Source organism: Podarcis bocagei (assembly GCF_964188305.1).
Source record: "Podarcis bocagei genome assembly, chromosome: 4".
Taxonomy (NCBI): Eukaryota; Metazoa; Chordata; class Lepidosauria; order Squamata; family Lacertidae; genus Podarcis; species Podarcis bocagei.
In genome coordinates, this window is record NC_138128.1 from 6,680,079 (window position 1) to 6,696,756 (window position 16,678).

The 16,678-nt window shown below is 46.1% G+C and overlaps 1 protein-coding gene across 1 annotated transcript; it reads right to left on the reverse strand.

Annotated features, from left to right (window-relative positions):
• Nucleotides 1-7,009: 7,009 nt before the first annotated feature.
• On the reverse strand, nucleotides 7,010-16,309 carry LOC308585119 (lipocalin-15-like). The gene is made up of 7 exons (XM_081190702.1): nucleotides 15,956-16,309; nucleotides 15,232-15,371; nucleotides 12,962-13,032; nucleotides 9,857-9,970; nucleotides 8,571-8,672; nucleotides 8,087-8,108; nucleotides 7,010-7,209 (listed from the first exon to the last, which is right to left on the reverse strand). The coding sequence occupies exons 1-7, from the start codon at nucleotides 16,049-16,051 to the stop codon at nucleotides 7,203-7,205; spliced, it is 552 nt and encodes a 183-aa protein (XP_081046828.1). The 5' UTR covers nucleotides 16,052-16,309; the 3' UTR covers nucleotides 7,010-7,202.
• Nucleotides 16,310-16,678: the final 369 nt, after the last annotated feature.

Sequence of the window (16,678 nt, forward strand, 5' to 3'; positions counted from 1 at the left end):
TAGCATTTGTTAAAAACAACAACCCCCAGAAGCTTTTGGGAATTAGAAGGACATAACTTCCCAAATTGTACATCAACTTATTCATGTATGCTACTACAGCAGCAAGAATGCCCCCAAATGGAAAGAAGCAGAAGTTCCATCAGAAGAAGAATGGATTCAAAAGCTTATAAAATATGCAGAAATGGCAAAACTTACCAGAAAAATAAGAAATCAAGATAACAAACTTTTTATAAAAGAATGGAAATGGTTTATTGAATATTTACAGACAAATTGTAAACAGATCGGAACATTGTAATAACCTGCAGTTTCATAAGAGTACAGTGGTGCCTCGCAAGACGAAAAGAATCCATTCTGTGATTCTCTTCGTCTAGCGGTTTTTTCGTCTTCCGAAGCAAGCCCATTGAAGGATTAGCGGATTAGCGCTATTAGCGCTATTAGCGGCTTTTAGTGGCTTATCTGCTGATTGGATCAGCTGATAAGCGGCTTAGCGGCTTAGAAAAAGGGGGAGGGAGGGGAAAAAAACCAGCAGGAACTCGCAAGGAACTTGCGAAGCAAGCCCATAGGAAATTTGTTTTGCGAAGCACCTCCAAAACGGAAAACTCTTTCGTCTAGCGAGTTTTCCGTCTTGCGAGGCATTCGTCTTGCGGGGCACCCCTGTATATATTTAAAGTAGATGAATAAATTAACAAAAACAATAGTTAATAAACTATTCTACCTCTCTTGCATCTGCAATACATTGGCAATATTTTTATTATCTGGACACATGCTCAGCAGACCCTGGACACCTTCCACCAGTCATTCAATAACTTTCACCCCACCATCAACCTAACAATGAACCAATCTATGCAAGAAATACATTTTCTGGACACTACTATAAAAATACAGGATGGATGCATAGATACCACCTTATACCGAAAACCAACTGATTGACAAACATATCTACATGCTTTCAGCTACCATAGCAAACATACCAAGCAATCAATTCTACATAGCCAGGCTCTATGTTACAGCCGCGTCTGTTCCAATTCTACAGACAGGGTTTCTCACCTAAGAGATCTACAGCAAACCTTTTTGGAACTAAAATACCCACTTGATGAAGTTAAACAACAGATCAACAAACAGACTGATACCCAGAGAGAACTTGCTGCAAGACAGACCCAAAAGAGAAAATAACAGAACACCACTAGTAATCACATACAGTTCCCAAGTTAAAACAGTTCAATGCATCATCAGAGATTTACAACCTCTCCTAGACAACAACAGTTCTCTTTCTCAAGCTCTGGGAGGAAGACCTTCCATTGCTTACAGACAGCCACCCAATCTTAAACATCTCCTCACCCACAATAATACAGCAACCAGACTTAACATGGACACTGGTACCAGAGCCTGCAATAAACCCAGATGCCAACTTTGCTGCCACATATACCCAGACAACACCATCACTGGACCCAACAACATCAAACATACCATCTCAGGCTTACTTAATTGCTCATCTTCTAACATTGTGCATGCCATTAAATACCAGCAGTGTCCTCTAGCTCTCTATATTGGACAAACAGGCCAAACCCTACACCAAAGGATAAACGGTCATAAATCTGACATCAGGAATCACAAGACAGAGAAGCCAGTAGAAGAACACTTCAGTCTCCCAGGACATTCAGTACAGATCTCAAAGTGGCTGTCTTATTACAAAAGAATTTCAGAAATAGACTTGAAAGAGAAATTACAACGTATTACTAAACTGAAAACTATGGAGAGACCTGGTCTCAATAGAGATATTGGATTCTTGTCTCATTACACATGCTGAAGCTATTTTTGGTCATCTAAATACTATCCCATGCTTTTTCCTGTAGGACTAATTGCAGTCGTTAACAGTCGTCAACAGGTTTACCATACCCATTGAGTCAATCACCCGTCTCTTACTACCCTTCTGAGAAAACCCCCACCCTCCCACTATATATAAGGGTCTGGTGACTTCTGTTTCAGTGTATCTGAAGAAGTGTGCATGCACACAAAAGCTTATACCCAGAACAAACTTAGTTGGTCTCTAAGGTGCTACTGGACAATTTATTTATTTATTTATTTAGACTGTGTCAGACCAACACGGCTACCTACCTGAATCAACTATTCTAGACACTCAAGGAGAGCTGCTTCTAACTTGGTATTGTCAGGATGCTGTTAGCGGCTCCCAGTAGGTCGCCCAGGAAAGTATAAAGAAAAGGAAAGGTCTCTTAGCATTCTTCTTGATTTCAATCTTTACACAGAGAGGCTATAGAACCCATCCTCTTGGATAATGATGTTGTCCCAAGTGAATCTCCACCCCCTCTCCCTGTCTTGCCCACTCCCTCATTCGTCATTCTCATGGTCTCCTCTACATGGGCTGCTCCGTGCCCTCTGTCTTTGACCTCTTTGCTCTTCTGCTTTTAAGGCTCACCGGGTTCTGGGAGATGGAGGGTCTGGAATGCATTCTAATGACAACGTATCAGCTGGGTATTGTTCTGGCTCTCCCATGATTTCCCAGCTTTCCCCCTCATCTGCCTCTGAGCTGCGACCTCCCTCAACTCCCTGTTGTAAATCTATACTGTCTTCCTCTTCCTCCTCTCTGGAAGGGTCAGCATGGGGAGGCGGTCTCCACCATTCCTCCTCTGCCCAGTCCCTACAGGAATACTCCAGTGGAATATCCCCCATGTCCGTTTCAATTACACACAGGCATTCCCCATTTTAGTGTCAATTAAATAATTATGCTTAACAGGACTTACCTGTGCTCCGCTGTTGCATGCAAGGACCCAGACTGCAACCCCTGCAGAAGTCAGGGGTTCCCTGTACATGCCCATCTTAGATCTCAGCCCATCTGTAAGCTCCTTATGCAGCCACACCAAAAAGTCATGTTGCAAAGAGACAGGACAGCACCCAGAGATGCATGTGCTCTTGGTTTTTTTCCACCTACTTTGAAGCATATTACTTATGGAGCATATTAAATGCTTCAGCTAGCAGTGTGGTATGTTTTAGATGGGGTGCCTGATAGCTTCACTAACTTGTAGTCCATCCACCCTTGGCGCCAACTGCTACTAACTGCTTGAGGAATGCTGGTGCAGCAACATTTTAAAACAGATAAATGAATCAGCACCTGTGTTTATGAGCTTGTAAACCTCCTAGCTGGAAGTTAAAAGGGAACACATCGTTGCAAAGAGTGTAAGTTGTGGCTCCACTGGATGTTATGCTTCTGAACTGAAACAGACACACTGATCACTAGTTCCTGATAAATTGCTTAGCTTTTTTCTTCCTGCTTCTGTAAAGTTTTCTGAGCCACTCTCATTGTACAACCTCATGTTTCAATCCTGGCATGCCTCCATGGCTAACCTTTCCTGACCCTTTAACTTTTTTGAGCAAGAGGGGGTTTGCCCATTTGGCATTGGTCATTCATACTGTGAATCGGATTTTAAAGTATTTGCACATTTCACTTTTTATCTGGGCAGCTGAAAAAAGAAGAAGCCTATTTATTCTCCAGTCTGAACTAAGCTATCAGATTTTCTGTCCTTGAATCTTCGTTCTGCCCACAAGTGTGTGAGAGTGCACTGGCCTCTGAGGACATTTCAGAGATCTTTCTGTAACCCAGAGATGCTAACAAGAAGTTAGCTCCTGAGTGGACCGCCTATATACTTGTGAGAAATACTAGGATATTTATTCCCTGGGTTGGGCACTTTCAAAATGTATTTCAAGTTAGAACTATTAGAGTACCCAGGCCTGGGGAGATGCTTTTCTTTGATGACTTTCCAGTGGTCAGAGTGTTGGACTGGGATTGGGGAGAAGCAGGTAGAAAGCACAATTCTGCCCCAGAGCTCACTGAGTGATCTTGGGCTAGTCTCTAGCTCTCAGCCCAACCACAGGGTTGCTGTGAAAATAACATGAGTGCTTAAACTGCCTTTCAGCATCCCCCACCTCCCGGGAGATTGGACCCCAAGTCTCCTAGATATCACATACTGATTTCTCCTATAAAATTCATGCCAGAAGGTTTCACAAAGACCATAGTTATCCACAGTTACCACGAGAAGAAAATAATTCATGCTTCGCTTCATGAATTCTCCTTCTCAGCCAGTTTATTTAGAAAGAAGTACTTTAGCGAATGTCTCTTGATAGAGCCTGATCGCAGTCTGCCACATGCTTCCAATGGCAGGAAGTGGAAGGGGCCCTGGAGGGAAGTGTCTGCATGACCACCAGAGCTGTTTCAGGAAGTACAGAATCAAAAGACCCACCAGGAGAGCAATCAAAAATTGTATGCCCAACATTTCCCTGCCTTCTCTCTCTCACTCTGGCATTTGTCTCCGTCTAGCACTTCTGGCTGTGTAGGATGCTCCTTCTCTGTCCACATACTTACAACACCCTTTTATACAGGGCAATTAGGCTAATGGTCTGAGACCATATAATAACAGTTTTGGAACAAAACCTTCCAGGCATTGATGCTAATGCTAACCATTCAATTTTACTGTGCCACCAGTATAGTTAATTGCAGTAAGTGGAACTGTAATAATTGAAAGAAAGAGAATAACATGGAAGGCTGGTGTCAGTCCACTGTAGGCTATAGGAGGCAGGGACATAGCATGGTAGGGGCCATCGGGGCAGTTGCCCTGGGTGCAAAAAAATTAAGGGTGCAAGTTGGGTGAGGGATGCTTCCCCACTTCTGAGCCTTGGCTACAGCTGGAGTGACCCACCCTCCAGCCCAGACTGCTGAGGAAGGAGAAGCCAGAATCTTCCTTTCAGCCCCACAGAAGAGGCAGCTGTGAATGCAGCCCACTGAGCGAAGTGATCTGGCTGCCTCTCCAAAGGCACCAGCTGAACCGTGGTGGTGACAGCAGCAACTCTTTCCTTCCCTCCCTGTTGCGGGCAACTCTTCCCTCCCCTCCCAAGTGCGCAGCTCCATCCCAGAGAGGAGAGGAGAGGAATGTGGGAAGGAGGAATCATGCTGCAGAGGAATTATTATTTTCTCCCCCACTCCACCCCCAAAGTCCTTTCCATGGCTTTGCATCACAAATAAATTCAACAAGTCTTATCCTGCCAGGCTCCTGGCTGGCTTCTTTCCCTCCTGAGCCCTGCACGCTAACACCTTCTCGAATCTGCTGAGCACCTAGCCCAGTCTTTGTGCATTTGGGCAAAGTGGGGGTCCTCAGAGCTGCAGGGGAGGGTGTATAGGAGGATCTGCAAGGCAGGAAAGTGAGAAAGGGGCTAGGAGACAGGGGGTGAGAGATCTGTCTCTGTGCATTTGGGTGAATGAAAGTCCCAGGGTTGTGGGGTGTGTGGTGTCCATAACAAGATCAGCACCTACCAGGGTTGCAGAACTGAGGTCTCCCTGAGGGGAAAATCACCTTAAGCTCACAATGAATGAGAAACATACCACATCCATCCTTCCCGAAAAAGTACAAGAACAGAGAGACAGCCATCCTTTGAATCCTTACTATTCTATGACTACCTCAGCATGGGTATTTCTTAGTGAAAACTTCTTAGCACCTATCTTACGATGGGTAGCTTTGGGAAAAAGAGAAATACCACCTTATCCCACCTACAATTTTAGCAACTGCAAAGACATGGCATGTATTGTCTCATCAGTTATAATTTGGCCCATATGCTCATGGCAGATTAATTTGATGGGGCAATACAGATTTGAAGATGGAAAGTCAGTCTCTGTTCTGGAAAAAAGTGGGTTGATATGTGGGATTTAGGTATATATTAGATCAGCAGATAGGTTCAAGTGGAGAATTGTGGTCATTTCCTACATTGAGGTTTAAATATCATTTACCAGCGAATGCTGAATGGCAATATCTACAAAGGCAACATCTGCTGGTGTCTGCTTTGAGCACTTTGGCATCTCCTAAATTGTTGGAGGGACTTTCCAGAATTTCTCAGAAAGCTACATCTATAACTGCTGTTTATAAATGCTCTTTGGATTTCTGTAAAGCAGATGTTTAAAAATGTAGAGAGTTGTGGAATAGGAAATTAAAATGTTCTATACAACCTTAACAATGGGAAATCACTTGAGGATCTATACAGAAAGGATTTGAAATGCAGATTGGTCCACCGAAATGGGTGTACAGGAAGCCATCATCTCAGGCAGGTAGATGCTGGGGTTGTGATGCTGCAAGGGCCTCATTGAAGCATGTAGTACATGTATGTCCACTGATATATTGCTTTTGGTCTGAGGTTGTTGTCCAAATTAATATTTTTGATATTTTCAGATGTTCTGGTACATTTAAACTATATTCCCATAGTATGGGGGTTAGTAGCAGGACAATACAAATGGATGGTATGCTCCCTCACGGCTGCCAGAAGACATACTTTGAGTCTGGAAAGTTAAATGCTCACTGTCTGTTACACAATGGTCTAGGGACCTTGTTAGTATAATTGTTTAATTGACACTGAAATGGCTAAATGCGTTTTGCTGAAAAAGTTTAACATGGAGAAATTCCACTGCAGTATTCTAAGGGAGACTGAGTTTTAACTGAGTTGATCATTAACTATTGTTGTTTTCTGCTAGCTAACGCGTGAGTGTTTAACCTTAGCTCACATGAGAAGGGAGCAGCCGTTGTGTTTTTTGTTCACAGGCTCTGTGGAAGTAAGAAGGCTCTGATGGTGTTTCCTGCTTGGCAGGGGGTTGGACTCGATGGCCCTTGTGGTCTCTTCCAACTCTATGATTCTATGATTCTATGATTCTATGATTCTAGGTGTGTTTGGGGGATTTCATATTTTCTAAAATGCTGAGCCTATGCTTTGGACTGGCACATGTCTTGTGGAACTGTTTGGATGTATCATTTTCTGCTTTTTGTCATGTTTTGAAGAAAGTTCTGCAAGTAAAGTTTTAATTAAAGTTATTGACCTTGACAATGTTTTATTTCCAAAAAGGAGTCAGTTTTCATGCATCCAGTCGCTTCAAACTGTGCAATATTAATATCTGCAATAGACCTCACCATCCTTGCTAAAAACAGCCTATCTCAAAGAAACACATTGCTAAAAAAGAATCCACCTTGTAAAGCTGTTTATTCAGCAGGAAAGGGTGGGGTGTGGATGAAGCAGAGGTCAGATTGCAGAGTGGGGAACGCTTGTAGTGGGAGAAGGGAGCGAGAGATCTGATCAACAGCAACAATTTCTGAATCAGCCGGACTTCTGCAGTGGGGTGGAGGTTAAGCCTTGGCCGCTGATGAATTGGGTCCTCTTCAGGCACTGCAAAACAAAAGGCAGGATGGTATGTGGAAAAAGTATTGAACTGTGCAACTGGCACTGTATCAAAATTTTGTCCTAACTACTACCTCTTCCTCTTTTTCTTCTTGGGTTGTCCATTCACAAACCTTCTCCACAGCAACCAACAGATGGCACATCTGCTCAGAAAAGCCCTGCAGCAGGGCTGGTCAATATTTGGACTTCCAGATGCAGCTCCTGAACCACAACACCCATCATCCCCAGCCAGCATGGCCAAGGCTTCCCCACACTTGCCCTGGTGTGATGCCAGCAAAATGCAGGGCCCTGTTTCCTTGGGGCAGCTGTTGGCAGGCCCTTCTTGTGGGGCTTGGTTTGCCATTGCTCCCACACATGGATGCACTCCTCACCTCCCTCCCCTTGACAACCTTGGAAGAGAAAAGCCCACTTCTGCCTGTAAACAAGCTTCTGGACTTGTCTGAGGATTCCTTGGGCTTCCACATGATTGTTGAATGGCAGTCACTTTGTGCCCAGGAAAAAGGATTGGCTGCAAACAGGAGTGGGAAACTCTCCTGAGGTTTCTTGGTCTTTGATGCTCATTGCCATCATCCCTGGCCATTGACCATGTTTGCTGAGGCTGGTGGGAGTTGTAGCCCAACTGCATCTAGGCAGCTGCTGATGTTTCCCATCCCCGCAACAGACCACGAGAGCCTCCAGTGCCTGGTATCTGAGTGTTGTCCTGTCTCTCTGCACCCAGATAGCTTGATTCCAGGTAGTCTAAACCACCATTGGACACTGGCTGCCCATTACTACATCACCAAAGGGGGGAGTAACTCTCTACCCTCCAGCTTCCAGTTTTCCAGATGTAGCAAACACCCCCTCTTTTGCCAGACCTATCACTCACCTGAGGAGCTTGTAGCAAACATCTGCAATGCAAAAAAGGGAAAGAAGTTCATGAATATTAGAACACAGAGGTGTGACTTTAGGAAATCCAGTTGTCAAGCAAGCATGGGAGGCCTTAATGGTCAGGATTGACTCCCACTAGGCAAAACAAGTAGGTTGTCTTTTTGTTTTTGTTTTTAAAAAAAATATGTCTGGTGGTATGGCTTATACCCAATGGATATGCTAGCTTGGAAAATCTCACCTGGCCCATTCCTTTGCTGCCATTTCACTCACAACCAAACCTCTGGATCAATTTGTGGGAATCAGTGTTATCCTCGCAATGAGCAATGTTTTTTTCTGGGGGCACTCAAAGGTATGCAGCACTGGTACCTTTTTCTTTCAAATGTTAAAAGTGTGAGATTACCGTAGCAACTTCATGGTGAATACCAGCACCATGCTAAACCAGACAGGCTGAAAGGAAAACAAATCACAAATGCTGTACTCACCAGACTTGGGGAGGATTACCATCAGGTCATCTGTGAGCCCCACCTTGTGGTAATGCTCCTTGAACTTCTCCAGCACTTCATTGCTGATGTCTTGAGTGCGGGCTGCATCCAGAGGAGGTCAGAATTAGACTCTGTTTGAGGTGGTGAGCAATAACTTTACCAACCTCCAGTTTGTGGGCAGGGCAGGGTAGAATCTTGAGAGGCTACCATGTGGAGGTAACACCCTAAGGGGGTTCCAGTCTGTGGGCTGAGGCTGGATGTAGGGAGGAGGAGGAGCTTTCAGAAGTGGTTTGAATGAGGGGTTGCACCTCATGGCCTGGACACTTGCCCCACTTTCGTATGACATGCTCTGGGCCCCCTCAGTCTTGGGAGCAACTTGGCACCTCTGTTTTCATGGCCTTCCCTCCATCAACTTTTAGACTGTAAACTTATTGGGGCAAAGGCCTGGCCTCTTAAGCTTTATAAAGTGCCTCTTGCCAGCTGATGCTGCTGTACATATAACAAAACATCTGTCTCGTCCCGCCTTAAAACTAGTGGTCCAGTCAAACCATTTAACAACCTTCTCCCTCCTTGCAAGGAATGCTGGGACTCTTGTTCTATGGGAGGCATCGAGTCCTCTGCATCCTCCACCAATTCCCAGGATTCCAGATAATTTAAAGTGTCATAAAATGGATGCTACTTTTTATTTTGGTGATGGAGCCTGTCCATTATGAAGTGTGAGGCAGCTGGAGGGGAAGAGGGTAGCAGCAGCAGCAGCAGCGAAGTATCAGAGGGGAGAGCTGTGCCACATAGCCTGCCCTGAAATTCTGCTGTCCCCATCACCAGTGCTAAAATAAGATTCAGCTGCCAGTATATGTGGGGGAGACGTGCCATCTTACCCTTCACTTCAGGCAGCAAATTGCCTTGTGCTGGCCCTGTTTAGTACTGTACTGTACTGTATTATAATCTATTGTAGGGAAATGAGGGTTTGCTAGTTTTATCTACAACCCCCCCCCACCCGCCCGCCAACATCCTCCATGGAAGACAAGTGGCTGCAGAGTTAATCAGCACAGCACCAAGGAGACAGAGAAGAAAGCAACTCCTGAGTTTCAGTGAGGGGTCCCGATCAGGGGATTCAGTCAGGGGCCCCTGCTTTTGCCTGGGATGCATCAGAGGGTGTGCAATCCCTTCATTCAAAGAAGCAGCCCCAACTTAGCAACACCACTCTGCCATCAATGGCTCAGGAAGTAAGATGCCACCTCCACCCTCCTCTCTCTTGCTCAAGGATGGGCCATTGGAGCACATACTGTACAACTGGACGGTGGTGCTGCTGGGCTCATCTTCGATCTCCTTGAAGGTGTAGAGGAGGGCAAAGTTGGTGTAGTCGGTTTCCAGCACCCGCATATCTCTCTTGGCATTCTCTGAATGAAGGAGGAGATGGAACCCCGATTAGTTCTGGCCATGGAAGGAGGATCAAAATCTGTTCTTCTGTCCTTTCAACTTTTCCTTCCTCCCATCTTTCCAGAGCCAGATAATATTGATAATCACCCACCAAGCCACACTCTGAGGTTATCCCATGCCACCCTAAATACATTCTGTCTTTCCCTCGTGTGGCATTACATAGCATCAGCGGCGTAGCGTGGGTTATCAGCACCCGGGGCAAGGCAAGTAATTTGCGCCCCCTAACCCGGGGCAAGGCAATTAATTTGCGCCCCCTAACCCGGGGGAAGGCAAGTACAGTAATTTACTCTCCCAAGCAGCAGCAGCGAGGCTTCTCTTTCCCCCGCGCTCTCCTGGAGCTGCCTCTTTTCTTTCCTTTTTTCCCCTTTCTCCAAGGCTTTTCGCTTTCTCTCCTTAATTGATTCCTCCTCCACACCGCAGCGTTTCCTGGCTGCTTCCCCCCCTTCCCCTCTCTCTCCTCGCTCTGCTTGCCCTGCCCTGCCCTGCCTGAGGGCGCCCTGAGGAGACTCCGCTCTCCTTTTTGACCAGGCGAGGTGGAAAAGTCTCTTCCCGCCCCCTCGCCAGACTCCCTGCTCGGCTCGGCTCACTAGCCAGGCGGCCAGTGGAGAGAGAGCCGCAATTACCATAAAGCTCCTCTCCCTCCGCTTCGCCAAGCTGTCAAAGCCCGGCAGCAGCAGGCGCAGCCAGACCCCCGCCAGCCAGCCCGCCCGCCCGCCCGCCCGCCCGGCTTCCTCTCCTTTTTTTGCCCGTGGCAGAAGGCTTCGCTCTCCCCCTTCTGCGACCTCCTCGCCAAGCCGAGCGAGCGCGGGCTCCCTAACCCGTGGATTTTAGTAGGGGCAGAGAGCTGCTAGTGCGAGCGCGCCCCCCGCCCATGTTGCGCCCGGTGCGGCCGGCACCCCTGGCACCCCCCACGCTACGCCACTGCATAGCATCACAAAGATCGCCACCTCAAGGTGAAGGAATGGGTTTCCCAAATCTAAAACCTGACTGTGCAGTCAGTCTGAAACGGGCCCCAAAGTCCCCATTTTTTCTTCTCCATTAGCTAAAATGCATTAACTTGAGCACTTGAGCCAATGTATAACAAGAACCCAGCTGTATGAACAAAGCCCTCTCCTTTATCAGTCGCCTGCGGTGATGCCTCGGACCTTCGTCCCTCATCCTCGGAGAACACATTCCTGGCCAATGCACCAAGAAATGTAGCCTTCTTAGACTTTACCAATTGGTTGGGTGGGCATTGCTCCCGAAGAGGAAGGAAGGAGCCAAAAGACCCCAAGGTTGATTCAGAGAAAGAGTTCTTTATTTCTGCTCTCCGGAGCAGCAGAAAGGCACTTGCGTGGTCAGTTCACAGCAAGCCCAAAGAAAGAGAAATTTCACACAGTATATATCCCCTCGAGGCACCCTCTCCCCCCTTCCCAGGAATCCAGCTTTGTACGTTCATAAACGTAAGTTGACATCCATGACAATAAACAGATGTTCCTATACCAGTACTCTTATCTTGGGGTAAGGAGGTCACCCAGCTATAGGAGTTTCCCTTGACGCCATCTCCATCTCCGGCCTTGGGGGCTGACAGACCCTGTCTTGCAGAGCCTGTGCGTCAGTGGGTCAGGATATTTACAACCTACAAGATAAGATAAACCCCAGCTCTGCCATCCCGTCTCAAATTCAGAACTGACAAGGCCATCCATTAAGCGTCATGTACTGATAAAGGAGAGGGCTTTGTTTATACAGCTGGGTTCTTTTTATACATTGGCTCAAGTGCTCAAGTTAATGCATTTTAGCTAATGGAGAAGGAAAAATGGGGATTTTGGGGCCCGTTTCAGACTGACTGCACAGTCAGGTTTTAGATTTGGGAAACCCATTCCTTCAAAGGATTCTTGACTTCTTCTAGAGTGTCCGCACCAATTTTCCTAGATGGGAGAGGAGGAAATGATCCAAGAACCACTAACGTGAATGGCAAGCTCTTTTGCCAGCTAAGCTGCAGAGAAACCAGAATTTATTTGGCAATTGCTAGGAATTTTGAAAAAAAAATGTGTGTGCAGTGTTCTTGCACTTAGCAGGCAAGGGAATATATATACCAAAACATGTGAGTTTCAACCTGCATTAAGAAGTACCCTGTACATACTCAGGATCACTCTGTCTCAAGCCTTTTTATCAAAACCTTGGTTCTTTTAGAGAGAGAAAAAAGCACTCTGCACAGACTCAGGGGCACACAGGAATTTTAAACACATAACCATTTGGCAGGTCAGTTTTGCAGACTCCCACTGTCCCTGTTGCCACATTACTCATGTGTAGTTACCCACACAGGTAGCCCCTACTCAGAAAGAGGTCACGTGCCAGGCTTTCCTCTCACACAAGATGTGGTTGTGTCCTGGCTCTGGACCAAAATCCTGCAGAGGCAAAGTCCTCAGGCAACTGCAGCTCTGAGAAGGAAATTAATCCATGCCCTTGTCCATCTCATGGGGGTCCATTGACACTTCTTCCTCTCTCCCTGAATAGACACCTTGGCCACCAGACTCTGATGGCTGGTCCACAGACTCCATGAGAAATCAAGAGAGTCCTCAGGAGAGATCCCTGCAGCTGAAAATCCTATTCCCACAAAGGAACTAAGGGTTGCAGCAGAAAGCTACAGTTCTTTCACTCACCCTCAAGGAGCAAGGCCTCTAGTCAATGACTAGCTAGTCCTGCTCGAAAAGTCTGTGGCCCTAAGACCTTGCTGAGGCAACATGGCTGTTTGACCTCAGGAGAAGGGGATCTCTCCATGGTCCTGACTTTCCTCCAAGATGCAGACTTTTGCCTGCCCTGGCCATGCCTGGGAAACCCCTTGCTTGGTCCATCCCCTCATCTGAATCATGGCAGGCTGGGCGGGGGGCAGAGAAATGCAATTCCGGGAGCAAACCTTAATGCACAGTCCTGCTCCCCTCTCTCTACGCCCTAAAGCACTTCTGCCCTACCGTCGTTTGTGAAGTGTGCAGGCTGGTCTGTCTTCTTAAAGTACATCTCTACCTTTTTGCACTCCTCAGGGCTGAAAAGAGAAATGAGGGAAAGACACATACTGGGTTTAGAAATCACAGAATTATACAGTTGGAAGGGACCACAAGTCCAACCCCCTGAGATGCAAGAATGTTTTGCCCAATGTGGGGCTCAGACCGACAGCCCTGAGGTTAAGAGTCCCATGCTCTATCTACTAAGCTATCATTTGATTCTGAGTAGCTTTATTTTTTTAAAAAATAATGTTTGTTAAAGTTTCACAAACAATAAAAAATTCCAGAATTCATACATTAAAAAAAACTACTAAAATATAAAAATACAAAAACAAAACACATAAAGAATACACAATAAGAAACAGTTAGCAATAGAAGAGAGAAAAAGAAAAGAAAAAAGAAAGAATAAGAACAAAGAGAAAAGCCAAGAGACAAAACAGAAAATAGATTAATATTTTCAAATCTTATATTTCATTCACTAGTTTCTTGACCTCCTCACACCTCCCATTTTGTATTCCAGTTCAGATATTAAATTCAGCAAATCCTTACCCTCTAACATTTGTCCTCACTCGAGATATTAACCTATTATAAGTGTCAATTTTCCAGTTATCAATCCTTATTTACATTTTCTTAAAAATCTTTTTACCAATACCAATTATTTTCCATCAGACATCGTTTTAACATTCCTTAATTTTACAGTACTTCTGCAGGTAGTCTTTAAATTTCTTCCAGTCTTCCTCCTCCGACTCTTCTCCCTGGTCACGGATTCTGCCAGTCATTTCTGCCAATTCCATGTAGTCCATCACTTTCATCTGCCATTCTTCCAATGTGGGTAGCTCCTGTGTCTTCCAATACTTCGCGATGAGTAGTCTTGCTGCTGTTGTTTGATTCTGAGTAGCTTTAAAGCCTCCACAAACTTTACAAAACACTAAGTATGCAAAGTTACACTTACAAGGACCTATTTAATGTGACCAAGCAACTGGGCCCAGATAGTAAAATCTGCCTGTGTTTTTTAAAAAAATATTAGCAAGAGGTTGATCCCCCCCCCCCATTATAGAATCATATTGGAAGGGACCTTGAGAGTTATCTAGTCCAACCCCCTGCAATGCAGGAATGTTTTGTCCAATGTGGGGCTCAAACTCACAACCCTGAGATGAAAAGTCTCATGCTCTACCAACTGAGCTATTAGACTACGGAGGCTGCTTCCCCATGGGGCATTTTCAGCAGAGGTGCTTTGTCTCATTCGCCCATATTTTAATGTGGGTGAGGGGCACACTTGACATCGTGATCCCTTTCTCAGAGGGGAGAACAGGGAAAGGAGCATCATTGCCGTTGCTGACAATATGTTGAGCTAGGACTCTTCCTTCCTATTGACCTGGGGAAGATTTAGCTGCCCAACATATTCACAGGTGTTTGGGGGCTACATGTTGCATCTGCCCCAGCCAGCAAGATCAATGGTCAGGGATGATGGGAATTGGAGTCCAAAACACCCAGAAAGCCCTAAATGGAGGAAAATTGCATTATGAGAGCCAGTGATAGTGTAATAGTTGGTTCAACCACAAAGACCTCAGAGACCAGGGCTCTCACTGGGGGCCAGTTGTTGCCTCTCACCCTAACCTACCTCACATGGTCATTGTGAGGATTAGATGAGGAGGCAGAAGCATATACACCCCCATGAGCTCATCTTAGAAAAAGGTGGAATAGAAATGCAATGAAATAAACAAATAAATTATAACATTTGCAGCAGGTTTCATTTTATCATCCCACTTGTGTATTTTAATTAGCATCAGGTCACTTTTCCAGTATGTATAAGATTAGGAAAGTACTGATTAAATTAGTATTGGAACACTATAACACTTCAGTGTTGATTTGTAGGAGTGGGATGGCCAGAGCATTAAATATCTCCTTATGGTCCTAACCCATCCCAGCAAATTTTTATGAGTATTTGGCACATCTGTTCTGAAAGAGGGTGCTTCTCCTTGCTGGCTCTATGATCCAGCCATTGGGGATCACCAATCCATTGTAGTCTACATGGCAACACCCCCAAGGGAAACCAGAGTGCTTGGTCTAATGAAGAGGGAACATTTTCATCCTACCCCAGCATTTTCAAAGGGTTTCACAGGGAGGGGCATATTTGGGAGAGGCATATTTTTCCCCTGCAAAATGTGCCCTCCCTCCCCCATTCTTAATCATGTAAAGTGCTCCTAAGGCCAGCTAAGGGACTAGCAGTAGTTACTTACAAAGGGTAGCCAGTAAGTATTTTCATGTCACCGTTTGGAAGGGGTTTGACTAGAGCAGCAGATGTTGTCATGAGGCTCTTCATGCCCTGGAATACAGGGCAGTTTGACGATCCGGCCATGATGTGCCACATCCCTGAAAACTGGAGGAAACCATTCCAGTCAGACCAGAGATCTCACCCCTCCACTCCACCATCCAGACGAGGCCAAATCTGGCATTTCCCACATTTCTGTTCATTTCAATTAACCTGCATTATTTGTGCCAAGGCTCGGAGTGGAGCACAGGAACCCCTCTAAGGAAAAGAAGCCTATAATAAAAAGGAGAATAAATGCACACCCAGATTAAATCTCAGGAGCTGGACTGAAGTGTAGGTCAGCAATAAACCAACAACGGCGTCAGGGAAGCTGACTCTGGCAAGTGCATGAGGTGATGACAAGGCTTTCAAATTTGGCAACCAGATAGCATTATAAAATCAAGAGACAACAGAGAAAATGGCCAGCAACAAATCGAGTATAAATTTAGATGGTACTTGGTGGACTCCTGCTCCCATCATCCCCTTGCCACTGGCCTCTGGCTAGCTGGGACTGGTGGGAGTTCCTTCAGCACCAACTCCTGGAGGGCACATGGTTGCAGAAGTGTGAGCAAATGGCTAGCTCTGGAAGCAAAGAAAGTGACCGCACCCTTTCCACACAGCAGTGACCGCACCCTTTCCCTACAGCTCAGTACCTTCTGAAGATCAAAGTCTGGTTGCATGGCAATGTCTGCCCGAACGCAGAATGAGCAAAGCAGGAGCGTCAAAAGGCTGTGCATGGTGGACCTCATCCTGCAGGTGCCTCCCCTTGCTCCTTGATTGCTGTCAAGAGAAAAGCAGCTGGGCAGAGGAAGATGCTGTTTCCTTCAAAGGCGCCCAACTTTATACCTCTCCCCTTGGGTGTCACAGCAGCCAGGGCGCTCTGCAGCGTCTCCTCCCACGTCTTATGTAACACTTTGGCCAAGTGTGGAACTGCTATCTTGGATAGGTGGTATTGTGTAACACCCTATTAAGTGATAATTGCTGGGCTGCAACTGGATAGCAACCAGGGGCAAAACCAGGCTTTATTTCACCCAAGTCAAAGACCCAGTTTGGCACACTCCCCATCTGTACTTGTGTACAGAGGGGGCGGGGAGAGAGAGACTGGGAGCCTCAATGGCACCCCACTGGAGGCTTCAACTGGGGCAAAAACCCTCGCCAGCTCCCCCGTAGCTACAGCTCTCAGTAAGCCCCTTCGCCTGACCCAACAACAAGAAAAGAGAACAGGCAGGTTGGATGAAGGGGTGCTTCAAAATGACTCCCCATGATCCAAAAGATTGTTCGCAGTATACAAATATTCTGCCCTTGAGGGTATTCCCAACCAAAGACCCCTTTTCCTGACTCTGCATGAGAGAATGTGCACTTTTGGTCCATTTGTT